The 26,946-nt window shown below is 39.7% G+C and overlaps 1 protein-coding gene, 1 non-coding gene and 1 pseudogene across 2 annotated transcripts in view; 1 reads left to right on the top strand and 2 right to left on the bottom strand.

Annotated features, from left to right (window-relative positions):
- Positions 1-2,004: 2,004 nt before the first annotated feature.
- LOC125363368 lies at positions 2,005-3,250 on the bottom strand (annotated as a pseudogene).
- Positions 3,251-7,453: 4,203 nt separating this feature from the next.
- Positions 7,454-26,946, top strand: part of Catsperb (cation channel sperm associated auxiliary subunit beta) — a 68,345-nt gene continuing 48,852 nt past the window's right edge. The window contains 9 exon segments of the mRNA XM_048362015.1: positions 7,454-7,535; positions 11,022-11,107; positions 12,358-12,498; positions 13,995-14,055; positions 14,815-14,910; positions 16,822-16,971; positions 23,084-23,179; positions 23,315-23,433; positions 25,828-25,860. Coding sequence (XP_048217972.1) covers positions 7,454-7,535; positions 11,022-11,107; positions 12,358-12,498; positions 13,995-14,055; positions 14,815-14,910; positions 16,822-16,971; positions 23,084-23,179; positions 23,315-23,433; positions 25,828-25,860 — 864 coding nt within the window.
- LOC125363732 lies at positions 16,617-16,723 on the bottom strand. Its single transcript, XR_007213313.1, has one exon. It is a non-coding gene; the product is annotated as a U6 spliceosomal RNA (small nuclear RNA).

Below are 26,946 nucleotides of genomic sequence, written 5' to 3'. Positions count from 1 at the left end.
AACAAAAATCAATATTTTTCTATATTTTTGTTGTCATTCTGTGGCTCTTTCAATCGATATACTTGTGTCTTTTTTTTTTTTTTGGTGTTTTTTTCCCCTGTTGTCTATGTGTATTGCTTTTTGTCTAATGCATCATCTCTTTATTTTCCTCTATGGATGGTTTCATTCCTCTCTTTCTTGCCCCTACTATATTTGTGATCAAAATTATTTTCTCCTGGGCACAGTGAATTTTAAGTTTTCTTTCTGAGATTATTTTATCTTTTTCATCTATTTCTTGCACTTGGTCAACTCTCGTATCTCATCTTTTTTTTCTGTTTCTATTGTGCCTTATTTTGAGCTTATGATTTAAATTTTTTTATTATTATCACAGTGATGTACAGAGGTGTCCCAGTTACATAAATCAGGCAATGAGCACGTTTCTCTTTGGACAATGTCACACTTTCCTTTACTCTCTCCCATTGTTTCCCTCCCATCCCCAAGTTTACGAGTTTTTTTTACTGCACAAACTCGTATATAATATTTAATTTAGGTTGGAGAGTTGCGTCATAGTTTTGTCTCCTTTCTTATGAGGTTTTATTGTGTGTACACTACTTTTAGTTAGGATATTTTTATCTGTTGTGTACTCCCTCTACTTATAAAAGAACATTTAACAAACGTGGTACACACTAATAATTCCAGCATTCAGGAGATGGTAGCAAAAGAGTCATGAGTTCCAGAGCAGCCTGGCCTATTTTAACAAGACCCTGTGTTGAAAAAGACAAAGAAGAAAGGAATGTTTATTGTAAACCGAATACTGTGTTGTGCTAGGAACAGCCTTCTGCAAATGATGTCTAGTGCAGCTGATGTCTAGCACATATCTTGATCGCATCAGAAGGCAATGTGGACAGACATGGGCTCACACCTGTAACCCTAGCTACTCCAAAGGCTGAGATCTAACGCTCACAATTGGAAGCCAGCCTGGGCAGGAAAGTCCATGAGATTCTTATTTCCAATTGACTACTAAAAAGTTAAAAAGCAGAGCTGTGGTTCAAGTGGTAGAGCACTAACCTTGAGCAAAAAAGCTCAGCAATTCCCAGCCCCTGAATTCAAGCCCTAGGATCAGTGTGCACGCGCACACACACACACACACACACACACACACACACACACACACACAGTGACATAGACCATCTAGGTTTATTAAGTACACTCTGGATATTTGCACAAGGATGAAATCACCTAAACACACATTTTCGTAATACATCCCCATCATTAAGTGATTCATGAATATACTTCAACCAATGACAAAGCAGAGACTTTATCAAATCATACAGCTATTAAAAAATGTTAGGAATGAGATAACCGGGGAGATAAAAGGAGTCACTGAGCAGATATCCAGGGGTCATTACTATTTGGAAGCATGAAAATGCTAGTGTGGTTTTCATTTTTATTTAAAGTCATTTTCTCTTAGAAATTCAAACTGGAATCTGTGTTGATGTCCAAAGTACTTTAAACTAAACCTAGACTTGGGTCAGGGGTGGGGTTTAGAGGAAGCGAGAGGTCATTGCTCAGCTCTCTACCATTTTCCAGTGTCTGAGACATCCCATTACCAAAAGCCTTTTGTAAGAGGGATTCGTGTTAATACGGAACAATTGAAATACCCTTGTCCTTTTATTCTTTCAACTCTTTTTGAGTCTTTACGTTTTCTTATGTTTAAAAAAAAAGAATAAGAAAAATATATCTCTGGATAAAGATGAATTTTTGAAACCATAAAGCAAGAGAAGTAATCCAAAAGAAAAATACTGTTAAGTTTGATTGCATCCGATTAGAATTTTTGTTTTTCCAAAACCATCAATAAATAAAGTCAAGTTAAATGAAAAATTGAGTTAAACATTTGCAGTGAATATTTCAAGGGATAACTCTTGATTATTTCCTAAGCAAAACACCAAACTCTGGTTTTAAAAAATGGTCAGGATCTTGTCTAGATAATTTATAGAAGAAAGATGGCATATATATATATATATTAGTGTTTGAAAATAATTGTACTTTTATTTGAATAAGCATTCTGGGGAAAAAAGTGTGTTGAATATAGTTTCCTGCTATGTTTCCTAACTTGTGATTATTTAAAATTTTTCTCATCAAGAGAGTTAAATAGCATTCAAACCAAAAGTCCAATGAATCAAACTTCTCCTTTCTCCTACTTTTACATGCTTACTTCCAACCATCATTTCCCTGCAAAATTTCTACTTAGTCTCTTAAAAATCAATGCTATGAAAGTCTTCTGAAAGGCTCAGCAGTTTCTTTTAGTCTCTGAATGATTACAGTATTCTGTAAAGCTGCTTCTCCCAGGGTGAGTGTCTCATCTAGCAATCTGAGGAAAGAAAGAGCTGTTCCCAGGGAAAATGGAGGGCTTCTTTGAGGTGCTTGGTACTTTTCAATGAAGTCTTTGATGTGGCTTATCCTATTAGAAATATTAAATTTCTGGACAATTCTTTTCCTATTGGCTAACCAGATCTGTACATTAGTAATGGGTTCCAAGTTGTTCAGTGAAACAGCACAAAAAGTATTTTTACTTTCATCTTTAATAATCTTTGCTTTTGAAACAATTTTTGGTGTAGCACTTCCTAGTCTATGACCCTGTCCTGAGAAGAGCTGGAACACAGGTTTTGTCAATATACATACTTCAGTTTTTTTTTGTCTTCAACTTTCACATCCACCTCCTCTTTATAAAAAAATTCCCTGTAATTCTGCAGGTAATTCCCCCTTCTTGATGGAGTTCAGGAATTGTTGACTTGCACCATCAGAGTAAGTTCAAAAGTCATCGCTGAGGGCTGGGGATATGGCCTAGAGGCAAGAGTGCCTGCCTCATATACATGAGGCCCTGGGTTCAATTCCCCAGCACCACATATATAGAAAATGGCCAGAAGTGGCGCTGTGGCTCAAGTGGCAGAGTGCTAGCCTTGAGTGGGAAGAAGCCAGGGACAGTGCTCAGGCCCTGAGTCCAAGCCCCAGGACTGGCAAAAAAAAAAAAAAAAAAGAAAGTCATTGTTGACAGTGAACCCGTTTTTCCACAACTTTATATTTATATCTATCTGTTTCTTCTGTTCAGTGGGAGACAAGGATTTGGCACCAATCTTCTGAGCTTCCTCAAAAGGCTGTCAACTAGGTGTTCACAATTCATTTGCTGGTTATCACTGAGAGGCTGATTGTCAGATCCTGTGTCACAAGCCCCTTCTTCTTTTATCCTTTCAAGATTATCTACTTCTTTCATTCCATGTGTTTCTCTGTGCCTCTTCAGACCCTGACTGAACCCGTGGCGAGATTTCCCTGCATTGTGACCATGTTGAACTTTACCTGAGCCCCGTCATCCGGAGAGGGACGGTTGAGGGAGTCCCCTCCACCCCCCCACCCCTGGGCGGCCCTGAACGGGCTTAATTCAGCTGACATATTTTTATTGTTTAGTTCCAAAATAAAAAAATAAATGTTTAGTTCTGTCAGTATTTTTAAAGTGAGACAATGAAATATTTTTATGTACCAAGTTATTATAGATTATGTCCAATTTTCAATACTGGATTTCTAGAAAGCAATTTGTAGATATTTACTTATCAGTAGTCTCCAACATGTCCAACAAATGTTTTAAAATGCAGTAAAAGATTTTTGTTCAGGATTATTCACCGTCATGTTCTTCTCCAGCAAAATGTCTTTAGGCTTAATTAAGTAAAATGTATACATTTGTTTTAGAAAACTTTTGAAAAACACTTGAGTTGATGTTAGAAATGGTCAGAGTAATAATGAATGCAAAGCCATATAGAGAAAGAGCCTACACTTAATTTAAAATAATTCTAAGAAATACGCAGCTGTGTTACCACTGCTTAAATCGGGTTGTTGGCCCGTGTGTGGTTAATTCCTCTGTCTGTATTGTTTCCAGGTTCTAGGTCACTCTCCTCTTCCCATTGACATCAGGAAAGGTGCGAGGAAGGATTTCTCACACAGGGATCTTCCAGGGATAGACTGAGACACCGTTTGTCCCTCATGACCTGAGCTTGAAGCAGTGCGTATGTGGCCATCTGAAGGAACTTGTGGAGTCCACTGTGAGTAGAAGACAAGCCTCATTCTCACAGGTTCTTTGTCAGCTTCTGCGGCCATCTGTGAGCAGTGGGGGTATTGAAGGAGTCACAGCCATCCAGACCAGGCACTCTGTTAGATCCAGCACTAGGGGGTCATAGGGCCCCCACATTGAGGTCTCCCACACAGCCATGTACCTGGAGAACTAAATGACAAGTCATGGACCTGACTGCTCACCAAGCACGCACAGCCTTTGTGACTGTCTATTTACTTACCTATCAATAAGGTTTTGTTTATTGGAGTCTTATTTTTCCTTTAAGACTGTAATAAAGCTCTCTCCATCAGCTTGTCTCATATGCAGCTGGCATAACCTGTCAGAAATTCTGCCCCAATCCAGGCACTCGGTCCCCACCTGATAACCAGAGTATTTTGCAGATGATGCCGTGTAGCTTCTTGAACCTCCCTTGCGTGTATATTATATTGAAAAAGGTGGCTTGGAGAATCTCTACTGTCACAGGTTTCCTGGCTCTGGAGGTTCTAGGGAGGCAGTTATTAACTCTGGGGATTCCAAACTGCTGTCCTGGGGATTTTCTGAGCTGCTTCTGTCCTCAGTAGCAGCCAATTGGCTGTAAGCAGTTACGTGGACTGCTGCCCCAGTCATCTGGGAAAACACAGCTCTTGGGGGCTTCTTTCTCAGTCTATACGGAAGTAATTGAGAGGAAAATAAGAGTAAGCAGCAACCAGTTGGACATCCAATTAGAGGTACTTTCAATAACGTTAACATAAGAGCCCTATGACAGGATGAATGTATATAGTAACCACTATTCCTTGATACTGCAATAACTGTAAGTGTATCAGATAGGGGAAAGGGGGGGGGAATAACTCCCTTGGGGGAAATTAACCAGTTTCTATGTGGTGCCAAAGAAGAGAAAGTGCCCAAATATATGGCATGTATCAATCATATAAAACCCATGGTACCAAAATGGGGAATAAAGAGTAGATTAATGTAACTGCTTTCAGCTTAACTGACAAAGAAGTTTGCCGCAGTGTATACAGATTTGGACTCATAGACAGTTCTGTGTGAAGTAACTGTCAGGTCTTAAGCGTATTGTCTGTTTAGTTCTCACAACACTGTGTAGTAGTTTTGCCCATTTTTTCTGAATATAAAGGGAACGCAAAGAAGCAATTACTAAAGGTTAAACATGTCAGTTGACAGGGTTTATCTGACATCAAAGTCTGTGCTTTTCTCTAGCCATGGGGTAACTGCTGAAAGAAAGTACTACCAAGTCAGAAAATGTTCTAATATTGTAACAAAAGCGAGTGAGATTAGTATATCATGGGGCACAAGAGTAATGGACAAATAAATCTATTCATTTTGGCATTAGGTCAAATGTAATCAGACACTTAATATATTTTAGTTTTTAATTTCTTTTTGGTGGTGCTGGGGTTTGGACTCAATTGCTAACAGCTGGTGATCTCCTTGTCATAGCTCTACCCTATTTGATGATTATTTTGGAGATGGAATCTAGTGAAGTTTTCTGCTCAGACTAGCCTTTAACCCAGAGCCTTCACACCTCAACCTCCTAAGTAGTTAGCATGAGCCACTTGCACCTAGCTTAGTTTTTCAACTTCTACTTGGTAGCATGTCTGTATGCTACTAGACTATTGAGTCCAGAGACCTTGGTTCTAAGCTCATCTCAGACACTAAGTCATAGGACCATTGAGCATATTTAATTAATTCCTCATGTATCAATCCCAAAGTGAATTCTATGTCTAAATTATAAGAACAAGTAGACAAAATATAGACTAAATCACTAGGATGTGCAGCTAGTAGCAAAGGCATAAAGAACCTGGAAATTACTTCTGCTCTCTCCCTTTGAACTAACTCTTGGGTAAGGTTTTTCATCCAAAGGAAGTTTTTAGTTCTATGGCCAAAACTAGATACATCCAAATGCAATTAATTGATGTTACATTTATTTAAGCAAATGGAATTGGAGCAACTTAATATAAACCAAACAAACTAGAGACCTGGAATATAATTGCATCTCAGTTAGAGCAATGAGGAAAACTGACAGTCTAACAGTTTTATATCCTTTCATCTGAGTGTTTAGGAAAGTAATACAAAGATGTTTCTGGTAATAACACAGTTTTAAAATTCTAACTCTGCTGCTGGACCCCAGAGGCTAATGCCTGTCATCCTAGCCACACTCCTAGGTCAGAGACAAAGGGGTTTATTACTGACAGACAAAATGGTTATCCAGCACATGAAGCTCATTCTAGTTCCTCCAGCCATCAAGTCACATAGAGGAAATCAACCATGGATGCTGTATTCAGTTGCCAGGGCTCCCCTAGCCAAGTACAATACACAAAGTGGCCTAAACAACAGAAAGTACTTTTTTTTTTTGCAGTTCTAGAGGCTAGAAACATTGGCAGATCAAAGTGTTGGCAGAGTAGATTTCTTCTAACAGCCTTGAGAGCAAGATTGATCCGCTCTATGCCTTTCTCCTTGGCTTATAGCTAGCCATCTTCTTGCATCTTTACTTGATCTTCCCTTTGTGTGAGTCCAAGTCCAAATGCCCTTTTCCTCTAAGTACACCAGTCACTGCATGAGAGCCTCTCTTACTGACCTCATTTTTAACTTAATCACTTCTTTAAAGACCTTGTCTCCAAATAGGATCATGTTGTGAGTTTCTAAGGGCTAGGACTTCAACATACCAATCCAGGGTAAACAATTCAGCCCTTACTAGATTCTTACACATTTTATGAGGCATATTACAGGAGAGGAACACTGATACTAGGAGATTCATCATGGAAACTATGCCTCTGGCAGTACTGTATTCCATCTCTCAAGCCTGTTGGCTGAACACAGCCCCGAGAAAGGCCAGGATCATGAAGGCCAGGGCCTTACATTCTTAGTGCACTCAGCAAGAATGTGCAAGGGTGCTCAGAACTAGGTGGTTTGTGTCTCCAAACACAGCAGAGTCAAAATACTCAAAGAACAGACCAGCCGTATTGTCCTGAAAGCCTTCATGAATTCAGGTTCTAAATGATCTCTCCCACGGTGATCTACACTGAAGAAAAACCCATGTCATGTCTTGTCTTCTTGTTTGCAATAAGTATATGAATAAATACCTTTTATGCTAGCTAGGGAATCTATTTAGAGTTTATTCAAGTGTTTTATTGTCTTCCTTTCCATGCTGGGGATCAGACTTATGCTAGGCCTTCTCGTATTGTAGGCTTGTCACCAAACTATGTCCCCAGTCCTGTTACCTGCTTTTGTCATATGACACGAAATACTTTTAGCTTGAAGAGATGATTTCTTTACTACATTGTAGTTGCTTCTATCAAAAATTACTCAAAAATACTTATAGAGTAATTGAATAATAATAATTCTTACTTATTCCAACAGATGGATTCACAACTTAAATATGTCATAATTTTATTTTTGAATATGCTTGAATATTCATCAGGAATAGTATATAATAAAGGTAAGACACTATGCTTATTTCCATCTCAGGACTTTTCATACCTATCACTTTCTCACTTATAGTTAAAATGTCTTTCTTTAGTATTTCTTCCTTATTTTAGCTTTCATTTTCTCCAAGATATTATCCATTTCACTCTTCTATAGAGGTTTCTAATGACATCACTGTGAACCTTTTGCTATAATGTTTGATCAGTTACAAGTTATGGACTATTTAATATTAAAATATTTGCCAAGTCTTAATTATTTGAAAAGACACTTTAAAATTTTTCTGAGTAGTTGCACATAATAGGAATTAAAAACTGAGTTTTCTGAAATTAATATACAGATTGCATTAGTCAATGGGACTTTTATGGTGGAAAAACTTTTTAAGCAACAAGACAGACATTCCCATATGAGTGTACTTTTTATATTATGCAGCATCCTAGAACTGGGTCCTGGAACATCATCTTGTTGACCTGATGGATGGGTGGATAGATGGATGGATGGTTGGAATCAGATCTTACAGGTGTTAATGCATGACTGGATAAATTTTGAGGTGATGTGTGACACATACATGGTTGTAATCCAAGATGAGAGAGTCATAGGCAAACTGAAGAGATTTCAGAGAAGGGAGTGGTTAATTCCAGCTGTAGAGAAGGGAGCAACTCCCTAGTGAAGGATTTAGACCAGAGAGAACAATCCATCTAGGTCCCCAAATGGGTAATATTTGCATAAGGAAATATTCTACAAAAGACTACATCAACATACAGGATGAACAATGGTATAGAGCTAGTACATCACACTATTTTGATTTGAAGGAAGCACTAGACATAAAATATCATGAAGGCAGTGCTATCATACAGGGACTTGAATGTCAGGCTAAGGAATCCCGGCTTTATAATCATTGGAAACCTTTTAAGATTGCTAGTTAGAAGTTGGCATGTGGCTTTTCTTCTTTTCTGTTAGGTTCTATGGCTGGGGCCTATGAACTGAACTGACAAAAGACAGATTGACAGGGAAAAAGTATCCACCTTTATTTTCACATGGCCAAATGTGAAAGTTATAGAAAGAGTGAAAACTCCAAACAGCTGGTTAGACACCATTTCAGCAAAGCAATGAATTATGGAGATAGGAAAAAGGAAAAGCTGTTTTGACCTGTAGTTGTAAGAGCAGGAAAGTTATTTGCAAATAGATAAGGAGAAAAGCAATAAAGGATGTAGATTATTTTAATAAATCCTGCTGTACAGACTCATCTGTGTCAACTCTTCGTCTCTAGAGAAAGGAAAGGTGTAGGCAGCACATTTCTCATGGAAATTCAGACTTTGCTTTTAGGTAGAAAGTGAGATCTGCCTTCCTGTACCTGCCATTTCTCAACTGCCTTCAGCTTGAAATAATCACTATGACCGGGTGGCTTTTGTGGGGGGATGGGAAGCGTATGCTCTGGTTTCCTACAACAGCGTTATGTTGGTGGAGACAAAGATGGGAGGCATTTTGCTGCTCTGGCTTCAAATTTGTTGTTATAATTGTGTAATTGCGAACAGGACAATGAGTTTCACAAGTAGTATGGTTTCTATAAATATGACCTAGAGCAGTTTTCTTACTCTATTCAATATAGATATTCCCTCAGGGATGGTACTTTTATTTCACCACTCCTGTTAAAGAACAAGTAAGTTCTCTGACACATCTTTCTAAAATTTACTAGTTCTACATTCATTATTACAACAGAAATTTCTATAATCTGAGAATTTCTAAGTAAGAGGATCCACACAGATACAGGTACAAAGGCTGGGAATTGCTTGTCTCTCACTACAGTATGTTGTAGTTTTCCCTGCCTCATCTTTACTATCCAAGCTCAAGAGTCTGTTGGTACGACCCATAATTCACTGAATTATACTGAAGTGTGGAGGACCAATCAATTTATTTCACTGCGATAAGTGTAAGGAAAGGCTTCTATTTCAAGCAGATATGTATGTATGTATGTACGTATGCGTGTATGTATGTATGAATGTATATATGTGAATGTGTATATTATCCAGTACTGAGGGGCTTGAATTCAGGGCCCCCTACTCTTTGTGCTCAAGGCTGCTCTAGCACTTGAGCCATACCTCCATTTCTGGCTTTTTGCTGGTTAATTAGAGATAAGAATGTATGGGATTTGTCTGCCTGGGCTGTCTTCAAACCACAATCCTGAGATTGCTGTTTCCAAAGTAGCTAGGATTACAAGCACGAGCTGCCAGCACCTGGCTCAAGCAAATCTTTAAATGAGTTTAGGTTTTTTTTTAGGTGTGTGTTTTTTGTTTTTTGTTTTTTTTTTTTTTTTGCCAGTCCAGGGTCTGAGCACTATCCCTGGCTTCTTTTTGCTCAAGGTTAGCACTCTACCACTTGAGCCACAGCACCAATTGTGGCTTTTTCTATATATGTGGTGCTGAGCAATCGAACCCAGGGCTTCATGCATGTTAGGCAAGAACTCTACCACTGGGGCTGGGGATATGGCCTAGTGGCAAGAGTGCTTGCCTTGTATACATGAGGCCCTGGGTTCAATTCCCCAGCACCGCATATACAGAAAATGGCCAAAAGTGGCACTGTGGCTCAAGTGGCAGAGTGCTAGCCTTGAGCAAAAAGAAGCCAGGAACAGTGCTCAGGCCCTGAGTCCAGTCCCCAGGACTGGCAAAAAAAAAAAAAAAGAACTTTACCACTAAGCCATATTCCCAGCCCTTTAAATGAATTTAAATGGGAGAAAAAGAGAGAATGCCATAGTATCTTCAATGGCCTGGAGTATTGACTTTCCACTGGAGAGTCTGAAAAGGGGCTTGATCATTGAAAGATTGTCCAGTAGATTAAAAGATTAAAAAGAGTGGTTTGTGCATACAGAAATACCTTGCTTTCAAACTGACATGCTGTTGTTAAGTATCTGACCTCTGAACTCAATCTTCCTGAGTCTTGGCTTCCTCTTCTTTAAGAATGAGCGGTGGTACAGAGGACACAAGGCATTGTGGGAATGTCCTAACAACATGTAAACCCAGCAGCTGGCTCAAAATGTAGTTTTCTTCTACTTCTTTCTATACAGAGGTTTTTTGGTTTTTTTTTCATTAGGTAATAGGTTAACATGGAAGATTTTTAAATAGGAGTGTAATTTAGAGTAAAATGTATTTAAATTTTACAGTTATAATTTTTATTCTTTAAAAATAAAAAAGGGGCTGGGAATATGGCCTAGTGGTAGAGTGCTTGCCTCGTATACATGAAGCCCTGGGTTCGATTCATCAGCACTGCATATATAGAAAAAGCCAGAAGTGGTGCTGTGGCTCAAGTAGCAGAGTGCTAGCCTTGAGCAAAAAGAAGCCAGGAACAGTGCTCAAGCCCTGAGTTCAAGCCTCAGGACTGGCAAAAAACAACAACAAAACAAAATATTTTGTCAGTTTGAAAAATATGGTAGTTTGTATAGGAATCCTTCTATCTGTGACCTAAAACTTGTAAAAAAAAAAAAAGTTTTTGTTTTGTTGTTGTTTAGGGGATATGAAGAAAAGCTTTGCTTGTTCCAGTGAAACCTACCCCAAAGACAATGAAATAATCAAGCTGTTTCTTTCCTTGGACAACTTGGTAAGCCCCACTCACAGCCATGCCTCAATCCTTTGCACTCCCTTTAAATCCGCATGTACACCCCACGCACTGTGCTCTCCTGCTTTCAGACTTGAAAAGGTGAAATTCTATGAATCAAGCCCAGTCTTTCATTTAGCCATTGAATATCCTGGGTGGTTTTTCTTTGTTGTTGTTTTAAATGATGCCTCCTCTGTGGCTATAACATCTTGGGTTTATCTTTTTTTATAGTGTTAATTGATCCTTTTGAAACTTGACAGATGTAGCCTGCCTGAGAAAAAAATCCGTTACCTCATATGACCTTGAGAAACAATCTCTTCTTTCTATAACAAGTACCATGTTGCAGTTGTAATTTTGATTAAGGGATGACATGATCTTTTGATTCTAATAATAGGAAACAAAAACAACATAAAGCATAATATTAAAATACCCACAGGGTTAAAGATACAACTCAATAGCAAAACTAGTGTACACCAGATCCTGGCTTCAATTTAAAACACTAAAAATTATAATTCAAGCATGGGAGCATGTGGTTTTGGGTTTTGTGCTTATTAAACACACAAACTTTCCAGCTGAGTACCTGTGGCTTAAACCTCTAAGCCTAGCTATTCAGGAGGCTGACCAAAGCCATACAGAGCACGAAAGCCTGTGAGATTCTTATCTCCAATTAGCCACCAAAAAGATGGAAGTGGAGCTGTGTCTTAAGTGGTAGAGCACCATTCTTGAGCAAAAAAGCTAAGGGATCATGCCAAGGCACTGGAAACAACACCAGAGAAAGTAAAATTAAATTAAAATTTAAAGATAAATATATAAAGGATTCTAAGGATGAATGGAAGTCTTTTTTTGTTTTGTTTTGTTTTGTTTTTTGCCAGTCCTGGGGCTTGGACTCAGGGCCTGAGCACTGTCCCTGGCTTCTTTTTGCTCAAGGCTAGCACTCTGCCACTTGAGCCACAGCGCCACTCCTGTCCGTTTTCTGTATATGTGGTGCTGGGGAATTGAACCCAGGGCTTCATGTACACAAGGCAAGCACTCTTGCCACTAGGCCATATTCCCAGCCCCTGAATGGAAGTCTTGACAGTTAGATGGCAGGTCACTAAGTTCTGAGAGTGTCCTTTCTCAAATAGACTTTTATTCCCAAGCTAGCCGCGGGAAGAAGAAAGTGGTCTTTCACAGCATTTCCTCTCCACAGATTTCTATGCTCCCATTCCCCAAGTTGCTGTTACTTCTTTGTTTTACTTCTCTCCTTCCCAAAGGTAATTAACTGTTTTTTCCAAACTGGAGATGAACGTACTTCAAAGGGATTGCTGAGTGTGTTCACATCTGGAGGACTTGCTCCCAGCCTGGAAATCCTAAATAGTACTTACCAGGGCATCTTCCACTTCAATTTGACTTTGGTGATTATACCTTACTTTATTCTGTGATATGTTACTAATAAGAAGCATATACTCTCTGTTATAGGATGTGGGGATGTGGGTTTTGTTTTTGTTTTGCCACTCCTGAGGCTTGAGCTCTGGGTTTGAGTGCTGTCCTTTTGCTCAAAGCTAGAGCACTGGACCACTTTGAGCCACGGTACTACTTCCAGCTCTTTCTGTGACTTAATCAGAGATAAAAGTCCCATGGAAAGAGACTGCCCAGGCTGGCTTCAAACTGTTATCCTCATAGCTACGCCTCCTGAGTAGTTATGATGACAGGTGTGAGCTACACGGAAGCCTGGCAGAATGTACTTTTAAAAGTAGACTGTTTGCTAATGCTATACCAATAGCATGCTTTGGTTGTGGGGTCCACAGATCGACAAGCAGTGAGACACTCAAACTTTTTTTTTTTTTTTTTAAGATTTTATTGATGGAGAAAGTACTGGTGGGCCAGGACTGCAGGTTGGGATCTCAAGATGCAGTCCGGGGCCATCTCAGAAGGCTGCTTAAATACCCCAAAAGAACAGGAATTTCCCCTTTAGCTTAACAATAGTGGCTTGTTACTTCTGAGAAGTGTCAATCACAACAAACAGGTCAGGGCATCTTGACCTTCCCTGGAAATCATCTAACAACCAGGTGGCAAAACAGGATGAAACTCTCCAGGGAGGGTTTACAGGTGTGATCAATACAGAGCAAAACAAGTTCAAAGCAAGTTGGCTCATATCTTGGCCAGTTATTTTAATGACCTCTGCATCTGAGTAGCACAGGATTTGGGCTCCATTTATTTTTGAACCTTAGAGTTCATCATTCTTATGGCTAGCTCCAAACCATGATCCTCACATCTCAGGCTCCTGAGTAACTAGGATTACAGGTGTGAGCCACTGGCACCGAGATCTTGTGGTTCTTTTCAACCTGGGATTTCCCTATGAAAATTTCAAATACTCTGCCAAACTTACATTCTTTCTCTTTGTTGTCAAGCCAGAAATGCTTCAGGTTTGTGCTACTACCAAAGCATGGTGATATGGTATTCTATTAGGTGCTGTATTATTATGTGTAACTAACATTTTCATAATTTCCAATCTTATAATGATGCAAAAAGTATCATTGAGTACACATTATTTCACTTGTCTATGAGTATAATGTAGGGAACGTTTCTAATAATAAAACTGCCAATAAGGGCTGGGAATATGGCTTAGTGGTAGAGTGCTTGCCTAGCATGCATGAAGCCCTGGGTTCAATTCCTCAGCAACGCATAAACAGAAAAAGCCGGAATTGGTGCTGTGGCTCAAGTGGTAGAGTGCTAGCCTTGAGAAAAAGGAAGGCAGAGACAGTGCCCAGGCCCTGAGTCCAGGCCCCAGGACTGGCAAAAAAAAAAAGCAAATAAGAGGTATGTGCATTTGGATGCCTTTATTTTACTTTATCTCATGTTAAAATTAATATTGTAAAAATATTGTTTTCTGATATCTTCTGTATTCAAGTTCAGTGACCGGATTTTCTGGTTAATTGATATTCCTAGAGAAAACATCACAAGAAACACAGGTAAGAGTATTCTGCATTAATTCTTTTTACAGGATTATTAAACTTAGCAAAACATTTAATTATTCATCTCCCATGTAAATGTCCCATGTAGTATGTAGGAGATTAAGAAAAGTGATTTATGATCTAACTGAAATTCAAATGTTACAGGCTTCCTGTATTTTATCAAATAATTTTATTATAGATTGATTGTTTTCAGGTAGAAAACAGATTATCCTTTAAACTCATTTTCTATAAACTGGAAATTGAATTAAGAAATTTATAAAACTTATGATTCGTTATATGACTTGATAATATTGATAAATTGTGACACTGAAAATTGTACTGAAATTGGGTTCATCTTTAATTTTTGCATGCTATAATGCGTATTGTGTTATTATGGGTTCTTACTTTAAGTGTTATGTGGCAGTGTAACATATGCTACTGTATAGACCTAGAAGGAAAGAGGAGAAAGTCCAATTATACTAGTTATGAGTATTAAACTAGTAGACCAAGTTATTCATGGTAGGCATGAAATATATTCTCAGAAGCGAAGAATGAAGGAAGGAATGCAAGAGGATGAGATCTGTGCATCACAGCTTGAAACCAGCCCTGGTGGAAAAGTCTGGGAGACTCTCCTCTCCAGTTAACCACCAAAACAGTTGGAAGTAGAAATATGGCTTAATAAGTGGTGGAGCAATGGCCTTAAGTGAAAAAAGCTAAGCAAGCTAATGTCACTAACATGACACTTAAAAAAAATATCTAACTGTCTCTTATTTCCAGATATTGCAGCTACAGAAGAATGGCTAGTTAGGATCTCTTTACATCAAGGATTAAATATTTATACTACTGAAGGAACTCTGTTGGACAGAGTTCGAGGTAAATATCAAGACTCTATTGGATCACCTAAGCAGAGCCTCACTCAATCTATCAGTTCCTGGAAGGCTCCCTAGTGAGCATGACGTACACATGAAGACCAGAAAGGAAGGATAGAGGGAAGAACAAGTGTTCGAAGGTCCTTGATTTATAATCTAGCAAAAGTCAAAGCTGAAGAATTAAAAGGTGGCAGATCCCAGACAGCTATTTCCCAGGTTATGCCTCTAGTCAACAACCTTGGCTTCACTTAAGAACTCACATGTGATTGGTGTTTCCTATTAGTCCACTCCCAAATTGTTTTCTAGAAGCTTCAAAATCTTTTGGCCACCAGTGATAACTTCCCCTGTTCCTCGTTGCTACTCTGGATGTATTCTCTGTCTTCTTTTCCTCTTTTGTGCACCTTGCTTGGAGGTATTACAATACCAGATTGCTGAATGGTATTTATCTCCCTGCTCCAAAGACCCGTTTACTATGCTCTCCTCAGACTGAAGAAGAGCCAGGCATTGAACTGATAGGGACAAATATTACACTTGATCTTAACCAAAAGCCTCATTTAAAAAAAATCTACTGTTCTTTCAATGGGATTGTGGAAGAGCAGGAAAGGTAAATGAGCTGTTGAAGCAGAAGCGTCTCCAACAATTATAAATGTGCATATCTTATGATCCAACAATTCCATTTCTAGGGACAGATCTTGTGACTAATGATGTTTTCCACGTGTGTCCAGAGAAGTATCTCCCATGGACCTGATCTTTCACAATGTGACCTTCCCACCTTGGTGCTTGAGGGAATTCAATTTTATTCCTTCTCTTCTGGAAAATAAGACCTTCCTTTATTCTTAAGTGATGAGTGAGATCAGACTGCACTAATTTTTAATCTATGGAATAGTTTCTTTACATAGTTTCTTTTTTTTCTTTCTTTTTTTTTTTTTTTTTTTTTTTTTTTGGCCAGTCCTGGGCCTTGGACTCAGGGCCTGAGCACTGTCCCTGGCTTCTTTTTGCTCAAGGCTAGCACTCTGCCACTTGAGCCACAGCGCCGCTTCTGGCCATTTTCTGTATATGTGGTGCTGGGGAATCGAACCTAGGGCCTCCTGTATCCAAGGCAGGCACTCTTGCCACTAGGCTATATCCCCAGCCCTCAAATTTTTATTATCAAACTGATGTACAGAGAGGTTACAGTTTCATACGTTAGGCAATGGATACATTTCTTGTACTGTTTGTTACCTTGTCCCTCATACCCCGCTCCCTCCTCCCCCTTTTCCTTCCACCCCCCACCAGGCGTTCAGTTCACTTAGACCAGTTTTGCAAGTATTGCTTTTGTAGTTGTTTGTCTTTTTTTTACCGTGTCTCTCAAATTTGGTATTCCCTTTCAATTTCCTGCATCCAATACCAGTATACATGGTTTCCAATATACTCAGATAAGATTACAGAGATAGTGTAGGTACAACCACAGGAAGGTGATACAAGAACATCATCAATAATAGAAGCTACATATACACATGGGACGTTGAAAGTAGTTACAACTGTGATATAACAATTGTTTCCATAACATGGAGTTCATTTCACTTAGCATCATCTTATGTGTTCATAAGGGTATAGCTATTGGGCCTTGTGATGCTCTGCTATGACTTGCCTAAACCTGTACTAATTATTCCCAATAAGGGAGACCATAGAGTCCATGTTTCTTTGGGTCTGGCTCACTTCACTTAGTATAAAAATATGGAACGCTTCACGAATTTGCGTGTCATCCTTGCGCAGGGGCCATGCTAATCTTCTCTGTATCGTTCCAATTTTAGTATATGTGCTGCCGAAGCGAGCACACATAGTTTCTTTAAAGCACTTTGAAAGGCAAGTAGTTAAGATCCATTTTCAAGAATGTGACCACAGTTAATAAAACTTCTACATTTGACTTCCACAGAACCTATTCTTCAGTGGACTCTTGGAACTGTAATGACCCTAGACCAGGTCAAGGAATTATATCCACATGTACTAGATATCAAAGTGGCAAAGTGCCCCTGTGCCAATGATGTAGCATTAATCACCTTTGTTTTGAATTCCACATATAATGGTAAGTTTACAGACTTATTGACTCTTGGAAGTAACTAGAACTTGTATTTGTTAAAGATGATGCTAGACTGTCAGTACAAATTAAATGCGTCGACAAAATGGAGTAAAAATAATTCCTAAAAGTGCCTACAAATTGATTCCTTATCACTTTCCTTTGTCTGCTTATATGTTGTACTTAGGATACTTCTTGAGTAAGTTCAATGGCTTCTTGTTAATAGTGGCTTACGTGTCTCCATTTTATTTATCTTCTGCCTCCTAATAACATGTTACTTCTTCCCAGAGATTATTTATTGTTTCTAACCTATATGTTATTCATGAAACATATAAATAGGTATTGTTATTTATAAAGGACTATGTTATTTATTAAGCATGCATTTTCTCTGGCTACTGTAATCTCTAATAGCACGTGCAGGAAAAAAAACTGCTTTTCTTTTTCTCACTTACACTTCTGACACCAAATGCGTAGATTTTTTTTTTCATACCAAACAATTCTCCAGTTCTCAGCAGACACCACATGGATGTCTTATGAGTGTCGTCTGATATAATTCACCTCTGGCACTAGCTACATGGAGTTAGCCCTGGCCCCAGAGGTTAAAGGCTCAGATACCAGTTGCAAGTTCCAGACAGTGACCATACTTTTTAATAACCTGCTGTACATCAGATGGATCAAATCCCTTCTTGCTACAACAGTGAAGCATTCACCTACATTTACCAGGGCTTTTTTTTTAAATAAATGACATTATAAAGGATGTAGATGAACTTTCAGATGAAGAGGTACCTGAACAAGGTCCAGGAAGGTCCCAAGCCTGGGAAATTTTGCTCTACGGAGTTTTACCCCGCCACTCTCTCTGTGCATGGATAAATAAGTCCACCTGAATCTTCTCCAATACTCCAGAGATTTTTTTTTGTCTTGAGGTTTGAACTCAGGGCGTGGGTGCTTTCCCTGAGCTCTTTGGCTCAAGGCTAGCCAGCACTCTATCACTTTGAGCCACAGCTCCACTTCTGATTTTTCTGGTGGCTAATTGGAGATAAGAGTCTCATAGAAATTTATATAGTATATAAATGGCAGCAAAGTAAAAACAAAAAAAGTCTCATAGACTTTCCTGTCTAGACTGGCTTTGAGGCAGTACTCAGATCTCAGCCTCCTGAGTAGCTAGGATTATAGGCATGAGCAACTGTTGTACAGCGAGAAACAGAGAAACCATATTTTGAGAGGTTGAATTGGGAGCCTTTATTGGAGAACCAGAGGCTGCGGATGGACTCTTGTCTCAAAGACCTACAGCCCCTTCGATACACTAAACACTGTCAGAAAACTGAGCCATGAGAGCAGGAGAGGAAAGAAAGAGCAGAAAAACAATGCCAACAAACCAGATCAGCTCCGATGGAGAGCTGAAGTAAGACATCAGCCTTGTTTCAGGAACCGGAGATAAAAGAGCAAATACATATTTCTTACTATATATTACACCATTATACTACCATATACATTTCAACTACAATAGTATTATTATCCTAATATTTTAACTAGGTCATTTTAGACCTACTAGTCACCAATTAATTCCAATTACTATAAAGACCAAAAGAAAAAAATTTAAATATTAAAAACAAAGTAACACACTTATGCATTGATAATATATCTGTTTACATAAAAGGAACTATAGAAGAATAATTAGAATGGATATAAAAGTGATACGAGGGTGCAGACTAGAATAACAATCATAAAAGCACCCACAAAGACAAATTCAAGATTCTCTCTTCTCCACAGTCTCAGCTCTAGTTACTTTTCTCCACAGTCTCAGCTTTAGTTAAAACTACCTATACTAGACTGGGAACGTGGCTTAGGGGTAGAGTTCTTGCCTAGCATGCATGAAGCCCTGGGTTCAATTCCTGAGTACTATATACACAGAAAAAAACAAAGTGATGATATGACTCAAGTGGTAAAGTGCTAGCCTTGAGCAAAAGAAGCTCATGGACAGTGCCCAGGCCCTGAGTACAAGCCCCAGGACTGGCAAAAACAAAAACAAAAACACTACCTGTACTAGTTGGGTGCCAGTGGCTCCAGTCTACTCAGGAGGCTGAGATCTGAGGATCACAGTTCAAAGCTAGCCTGGGCAGGAAAGTCTGTGAACTGGAAGTGGCACTGTGGCTAAAGTGGTAGAACACTAGCTTTGAGCTGAAGAGCTCAAGGACAGCGCCCAAGCCCAGAGTTCTAGTCCCATGACCAACCAAAACAAAACAAGACAAAAAAAAAAAAAAAAACCACAAAAAACAACTACCTGTACTCATACCCGGGAGAAGCATGGAATTGCTAGGAACTATTTGTTCACTAGTCCCACTTTCAAATTCCACTGGCTGCTCTCACCTTAAATTCATGATCACACCACTCAAGCAGGCACTCAGTCCTGCCCACATCACCTATCTCTGTTCCCTGGTATATTTACTGTCCCACTCTGCACGGTGACCTTATCACACCTCATCCCATTTCTGCGGCTCTCGGCGACCCCTTTCCTCCCTTCTCCTAAGCAGTACCTTTATCTCGTGTGTCACAGAGAAAATGCACACTTACCACAGGAACTCTTACACTGTCCTGCCTGCAAATCCACCTTCTTCTTCAGATTCATACTGACGCAATTTGCCTTTGCCTGTTGTAATTTGTGCTTTTCCCGCCGCTTGCTCCTAAAGTCCAGTCCCATTTCTTCCAGCCACCTAAAGGAGTCAGCGCCAGAATCTATTTTACACTTCTGGCTTTCTCTTCTAAACAAACCATCATACTCTCCCTCCTCACTGTCTATAATCCATCTGCATGCCAATAAGCTCCAATATTAACCAAGTCTACTGTGCTCACTGTTCTCTTTCACAGTGAAATTTATGGGAGAAATGTATCATAGGTGGGGCTACTTCATCCCCTTTATCCTCCTTCTGCACGTCAGACATGTTTCCACCAGTGTCCCAGAACAGTTCTCACAATCACCCGTGACCTCTCTATCTCCATCTCCATCTCCCACAGTTGAGTCCTCATTCTCCCAGCAGCATTAACACAGTGGGCGCCATTGTCCTCACTTTCTCTTCTTCAAGAGCTCTCCCTGATTCCCAGGTATATGTTGCCTCTGCCGATTGCTCCTTAAGACAAGGTGCTCCTGTGTCAGTTGCTTACCTTCCGTTTCCTCTTAATGGCTGATGGAGATCTCATATATCACAATAACCCAGAACTCTTGGTTTACTGCCTTTTAAATTTTGTTCAACCAATTAGCATTCAATTGGTTGAAGCTAAAATGTAGGATATATTCTTGACAGCTCCAGCCTCACAGTATTCCAAAATGATGTTTTCTCCAAGGACCACTCCAATGTGACCACGTCTTTCCTCCTCTAAAACTTTGTGTCAGCTCCACATTATTTGTCCATTAGACTGCCCCACAATCTCTTAAGTACTCTCCTTGTTTCTATTCTTGTCTTGTTTTTGGCCAGTCCTGGAGCTTGGACTCAGGGCCTGAGCACTGTCCCTGGCTTCTTTTTGCTCAAGGCTAGCACTCTGCCACTTGAGCCACAGCGCCACTTCTGGCCATTTTCTGTATATGTGGTGCTGGGGAATCAAACCCAGGGCTTCATCTATATGAGGCAAGCACTCTTGCCACTAGGCCATAGCCCCAGCCACCTGTTTCTATTCTTGACCAGTATAGACTGCCCTTCACTGAAGCACCAGAGTGAGATTCTGAAGTATAAATTCTATCATGCCACATCCCTTAACCAGATATGTCGGTGGCTACCTTTTCCTATTAAAAGTTAAACTCACAATGGTCTGTCTACTCTACATCAACTTCAACAGCCCCAAAATACAACTGCAGACAGCCTGTCATAGGGAGTATAACTGCTAAAAATATTAACCAACATGAAGTGTTTGCATTCTTGCTTATTGCACCATTGAAGTATTTGAAACTTTACAGGAGTCTGGTCATCTGATACCATGCAGGATATACCTGTTAATTCCCAGAGACCTGTAAAACTCGACTTTATGCTTAGAAGAATGAAGCCTATCTTTAGCTTTTTTTCCTAGAAAAGAACTGAGAGTTAAGAAGACACTTCAAAATATGATTTGTCCTACATTCATCTTTTGGAAACCAAGTATACGTATTTCAAGTATCTTCAGCGCCCCTAAGCCCTACTCCCAATAGATTTACCTAATCACAAAACTTCATATTAGCATTCCATATTTATTTATTTGTTATCTCCAAGTAGCTGTACAGAGGAGTTGCCATCTAACAAAGCAGTTTATGAACAGAATTCCCAGCTATGACCAAGGAAAGATGGGGCCATGGGATAATGGGCATTCTGTGTCATTTTTTTTTCATATTTTTAAAAATCACAACTGTTAAAGTTAAGTTTTTCCCTCTTAGGGGAATTTGCATTTTCATTTTCTCCTCTGAAGTTCATGTATTGTTGATCCAAGCAGCAACTCTGGAACAAAGAACAAACACTACTTTGTGCTTATTACTTTTTGCTTAGAAGTATATTGTCAGGGAGAAAAACATTGCCTCTACCCTTAAATTCAATATCTGCAAATTAACAGAAGAAAAACGGAGTGGAGAAAAAGCATATGATTTTATTAATATTTACTTGAACAGGCGCTCACAGGGGGGGAACAAAAGTAAAATTCAAGTGATTAAGCTCAGAGTTTACACATCACATCCTTTTAATGCAGGAAAGGCATTTGAACTCCCAAGAATAGCAAGTTGTGAGGAAGTAATGAAGAAATAATGTGAGGGAGCTCATGAATGACTGGGTTGTCTTCGTGTGATCTGTTGATAATGACGTTGTTTTGGTACCTTTTTCCTTATCTATAAGAATGAAGGTGTCCATTTCCTGGTACGATTGATGCTTTATTTATAGGTAGATGACAGGAGGACAAAGCCTGCATCTATATACTACTCAAATAATCTTTAAATCACAGTGGTTCAGCCAGGCATTACATGCTTATAATTCTAGCCACTCAGGAGGTTGATATCTGAGGATCATGGTTCAAAACCCAGGCAGGAAAGACCATGAGACTCTTTTTTTTCTTTATTGTCAAAGTGAAGTACAGAGGGGTTATAGTTTCATATGTAAGGCAGTGCATACATTTCGTATCCAACTTGTTACCTCCTCCCTCATTTTCCCCTCCTCCCCTCTTCCCATTTCCCCCCCCCCTCCATTGAGTTGTACAGTTGGTTTACACCATATAGTTTTGTAAGTATTGCTGTTGCATTGGTTTGTCTTTTTGTCCTTTGTCTCCTTGAGACTCTTATTACCAGTTAACCACCAGAAAAACAGAAGTGGAGATGTGGCTCAAAGTGATAGAGCGCTAGCCTTGAGCTGAAGAGCTCAGGGACAGGACCCAGGCCCTGAATTCAAGCCCCATGACTGACAAAACAACAACAGCAAAAACAGAACAAACAAACAAAAAAACACAGTAGTCTATTCCACAGGGCATATTCTGTTGCTCTTTGATGTAAAAACAAACAAACAAACAAACAAACCTTGAGGGCTGGAAATGCAGCTTAGTGGTAGAGAGCTTGCCTAGCATGTATGAAGCCCTGGGTTTAATTCTGCAGTACCACATAAACAGAAAAGAACTGGCACTGTGGCTCAAGTGGTAGAGTGCTAGGCTTGAGCAAAAGCTCAGGGACAGTGCCCAGGCCCTGAGTTCAAGCCCCAGGACTTGCCAAAAAAAAAACCAAAATAAAAAAAAACACAACAATTTGATAATTAAGTACAGCTCAGAGGATATTCTTTGGGTAGAAAATATATTAAAAGGATTTATTTAAAAAGAAATGTTATTCCCAGAAGTCACTATTCTAGGAGTCAGTGGAATGGTTAGCCAAAATCCTGAGGTATAACTGTGCCTTACTTATCTCTCCAGTGCCTGGGCAAGTGAGATTCAAACTGAAGAGAGTTTAGTTGGGCAAGAGAGAGGAGATTGGGGGCAGGGGGAATAGAGGGGAAGTGAAAGTGGGCAGGAGGAGAGGAGAGTGCAGAGGGGAAGAGAATATATGTGGAGAATGGCAATAAGAAGGCCTCACTGGGTAGAAATGAGAGACAGGCTCTGTGTTTCCTCAGTCTCATTTCCTTTTCCTTTACTGTAGGTGTTTATGTCGGCGTCACCTTCTCTGGATTCTGGTATTACGAGGATATTACGTGGTATAATATGACAGAAATCATCTATTCGAAACTTCAGGAAGGTAACTGCTCTGGATGCCTTCATTATTATTCAGCATTTCCCTTATAGCCACGCTTGATCAGTATTGATGAAGTGTCTGTTAAATGCCTACTTTTTTTTTTTTTAACTCATGGTATGATTTGATTTCTTTCTTTAGAACATTCAAAGCTTACAGCAATAGACATGGTCTTAACAAATCATTATTTAGTTATCCTCACCTCTTTGGGTCTTTATGTAAGTAAAGATCTGCGCCAGCCAACCACCAAGCTCATACAGGTATGAAAACCTCTGTGAATAATCTCTACCCTTCAATGGTTTCCGCAACATAAAAAGAAGCATTTGGCTTTTGAATAAAGCATGGTATATCTTGTACTCAAGATACTTCCTTCTTTAAAAAAAAAAAATGTAAAAGCATAATACAGCTACTTTTCCCTTTCCCTCATAGTATTGAATGTACAACTTGGAAATGGTGCTGATTTTATTTCTGTGCTCACTTATACAAAAATTTAAATATATACATGTAGAAAAAAATATTATGGGGCTGGGAATATGGCCTAGTGGTAGAGTGCTTGTCTCATATACATGAAGCTGCGGGCTCCGTTCCTCAGCACCACATATGTGCAAAAAGCCAGAGGTGGCGCTGTGGCTCAAGTGGCAGAGTGCTAGCCTTGAGCAAAAACAAGCCAGGGACAGTGCTCAGGCCCTGAGTCCAAGCCCCAAGACTGGCAAAAAACAAAGACCAAAAAAAGAAAAAGAAAAAATGTTATCTCTTTCTTTCTTTTTTTCTTTTTCTGGTACTGGGGCTTGAAGGCAGGGCCTCACATACTTGCTAAGCATTTTTGCCCAAGGCTTAAGAAAACCTCCACTTCCAGCTTTTTGCTGGTCAATTGGAAATGAGAGTCTGATGGAGTTTTCTGTCCAAGCCGACTTTAAACTACAGTTCTCCTATCTCAGGCTCCTGAGTAGTCAGGGTTACAGGCTTGAGCCATTAGGGCCCAGCTTATTTCTTTATTGCTCTCTGTGTTCCTAAGATGCTATAATGTAATTTATAATGCAAGATACATTAATAGCATTTTCTGAGCTACAGATATGCCAGTTTCCCTGACAGGGGTTCTACACCTTGTATATAAGTATTGAAGTAGCATTCTGAACTCCATATGTTTATATAATTACTATGTGTCAAATAAAATTAAAACAGATCAACAACCACAAAATGCCTGTAGAAATCTGGGGCTCTGTCCTGCTGGGAACCTCTTTGTAGGACAACTCAAAACTGTCCTGCCAACAAGTAAGGAAAAGTGATGGTTTGTCTGTTCAACATGGCCCTATCCTCAGAAGAGACGGGAGAGATTTTTCAGGCAGGAGAATGTAGGGGAAAATAAAAGAAAATATAAGTTGTTGAGGTTGAAAGGCACAGAATATGTTTAGATAAAGCTATGAAGTATCTGGGATGTAGCTCAGTGGCAAAATGCTTGCCTAGCAAGTTCAACATCCTGAGTTAGATCCCCAGTACTGAAGAAGAAAAGACAGAAGAAGAAGAAGAAGAAGAAGAAGAAGAAGAAGAAGAAGAAGAAGAAGAAGAAGAAGAAGAAGAAGAAAAAGAAAAAGCTATGCACTATAAATACTAGAGAATTCTTAAACATGTTGATAAATACTTCCCTCAAAATTATCACAACAGATAAAAGACAAGGATCAAAATTCAGGAGCAGTCAGTCTAACAGGAAATAAAGCAGAGGCAATTATACTGATTGAGAAACAGATATTATTCACACACAGGGTACTATTATCTTTATTTGGGTGTATAAATATTCATAACCTTGGGGCTAGGAATATGGCCTACTGGCAAGAGTGCTTGGCTCATATACATGAAGCCCTGCTTTCAATTCAGCACCACATATCTAGAAAAGGCTAGAGTGGCACTGTGGCTCAAGTGGCTCAAGTGGCTAGCCTTGAGCAAAAAGAAGCCAGGAACAGTGCTCAGGCCCTGAGTTCAAGCCCCAGGACTGACAAAAAAACAAAAATAAAATAAAATATTCATAGCCTCTCTGAGGATCTACCATTGGTTGCTTAGATAATTGATGTAGCTAGCCTTTTTTGTACTTATCAAGTAATTGGTAGAACAGAGAGAGTTGACAAAAGAACAGCTCCTGTGGCTTCAACTCAAGTCACTGAATTAGATAAGGGCTTAAGTCCAGAGTCTTGAACTCTGACTGCACTGGGCTGGGAAAAAGAAGCCAAGTGGGAAGAGAAAATAATAAATGTTAAGCCTGATCTCACTAAGCCAAAGTCGGTGGTAGACTCGCTGTCTCCATGTTTGCCTCTTAACTCCTCCCTTTAAACCATTAAAAGATAAGACTTCCGGAACACTGAGTATGCACAAGGCCCTAGGTCCATCCCAAACTCCACAATATGAAATAAAAGTGTAGGGTTTTTTTATATCTTGATCTTTTCTGGAATTTCATCAAGTTATAAATAAATTGGTAAAATGGTGAAATCAAGCAAAGACTAAAAGGGAAATCTTCAGAATGTCGTGTAAGTTATAGCAAAGGCTGTTTCTAAGTTTGACCATCTTAACTGCTCTACATTTTCTTAGGTATAGTTCAAATTACCATGTTTTGTTATAGCTGATACACAAGCAACAATTTGTTTCTTTTTCTTTTTTCCTTCTAGCTCACAAGGGCAGACTTTTGTGGCTTTGAAAGGGTAAGAGCTTTTCATTTGCAAGTGTTGGTTGAAAGATAAGTATTCAGCCAGGCACTGATAGCTCATGCCTGTAATGCTAGCTACTCAGGAGACTGAGATCTGAGGATCTGGATTGAAGCCACGTGGGCAGAAAAGTCCATGAGACTTTATCTCCAATGAATCACCAAAAAGTCAGAAATGGAGCTGTGACTCAAGTAGTACAGCACCAGCCTTGAGTGACAAAGCTAAGGGACAGTTCACAGGCGAGTTCAAGCCTGGTGGAGATAGATGATTGGCTCTAACACAATAGTTCTCAATACTGGTTATTCCTTCTACTACAATATTATTTACAGTTTGAACTAAACATAGTTTCCAGCAACACCAGGCAGGCAGCTCTGTTTCAAGGAAAAGGTGGCCCTTCTCATTTCAGCAACCCCCCGTGTCCCTTACTGTGTATTTTTTTCCAGGCTGCTGTGGCTGTTCAAGCCATGTTATGCACAAGGCTCCCAGCTAAGGAGCCTGGTGCCTGGAATGTGGTCAATATCGCCCCAGTCTACCCGCCCTGGTGCTAATCTATGCCTCCTTGGAGAAAGAGAAAGGGGCACTGTTAGAATATATTAGACATTGCCAGAAACCACAAAGACATCCAGGTACAGAAGAACAAAGGAAAAGTTTATTGCCGGCAAAGGGGGCTGGCAAGACCCCTTCTCACTGGGAGAAGTGGAAAGAAGTGCCCTCTATTGTCTCGGGTGACAACCTAGGAGGTCTTGAAGCGGGGACCTCGATGTGGATGTGCAGACCAGGGGCTTCATCTTGTTGGCTTAGGATTTATAGCTGCCACCCAAATGGTAGATAAGGGGTCCTGCGACTGCCCAGGCCTGAAGGTCACTGTAAGGGGATCTTGTTGCCTTATATGGTCATAAGTGCCCTAAAGGAGTGCCGTCTCAAGGTAAAGGGGGTGGAGGCTGATTATTTCCTCCCTCACTGGATGGGCCTAGTGTTCTCAGGACAGGAGCATGCTAAAGCTACGGCAGAGGGGGCTCTCAGGCTTACAGGCACAACAATGTCTTCCACTGTAGCAATGTCTCTGCCTCCTGGCAGAGATTT

Source organism: Perognathus longimembris, chromosome 14 (genome assembly GCF_023159225.1).
Source record: "Perognathus longimembris pacificus isolate PPM17 chromosome 14, ASM2315922v1, whole genome shotgun sequence".
NCBI classification, from domain to species: Eukaryota; Metazoa; Chordata; class Mammalia; order Rodentia; family Heteromyidae; genus Perognathus; species Perognathus longimembris.
The sequence above is the reverse complement of the archived record's forward strand: the minus strand, read 5'-3'. Positions and strand labels throughout refer to the sequence as shown.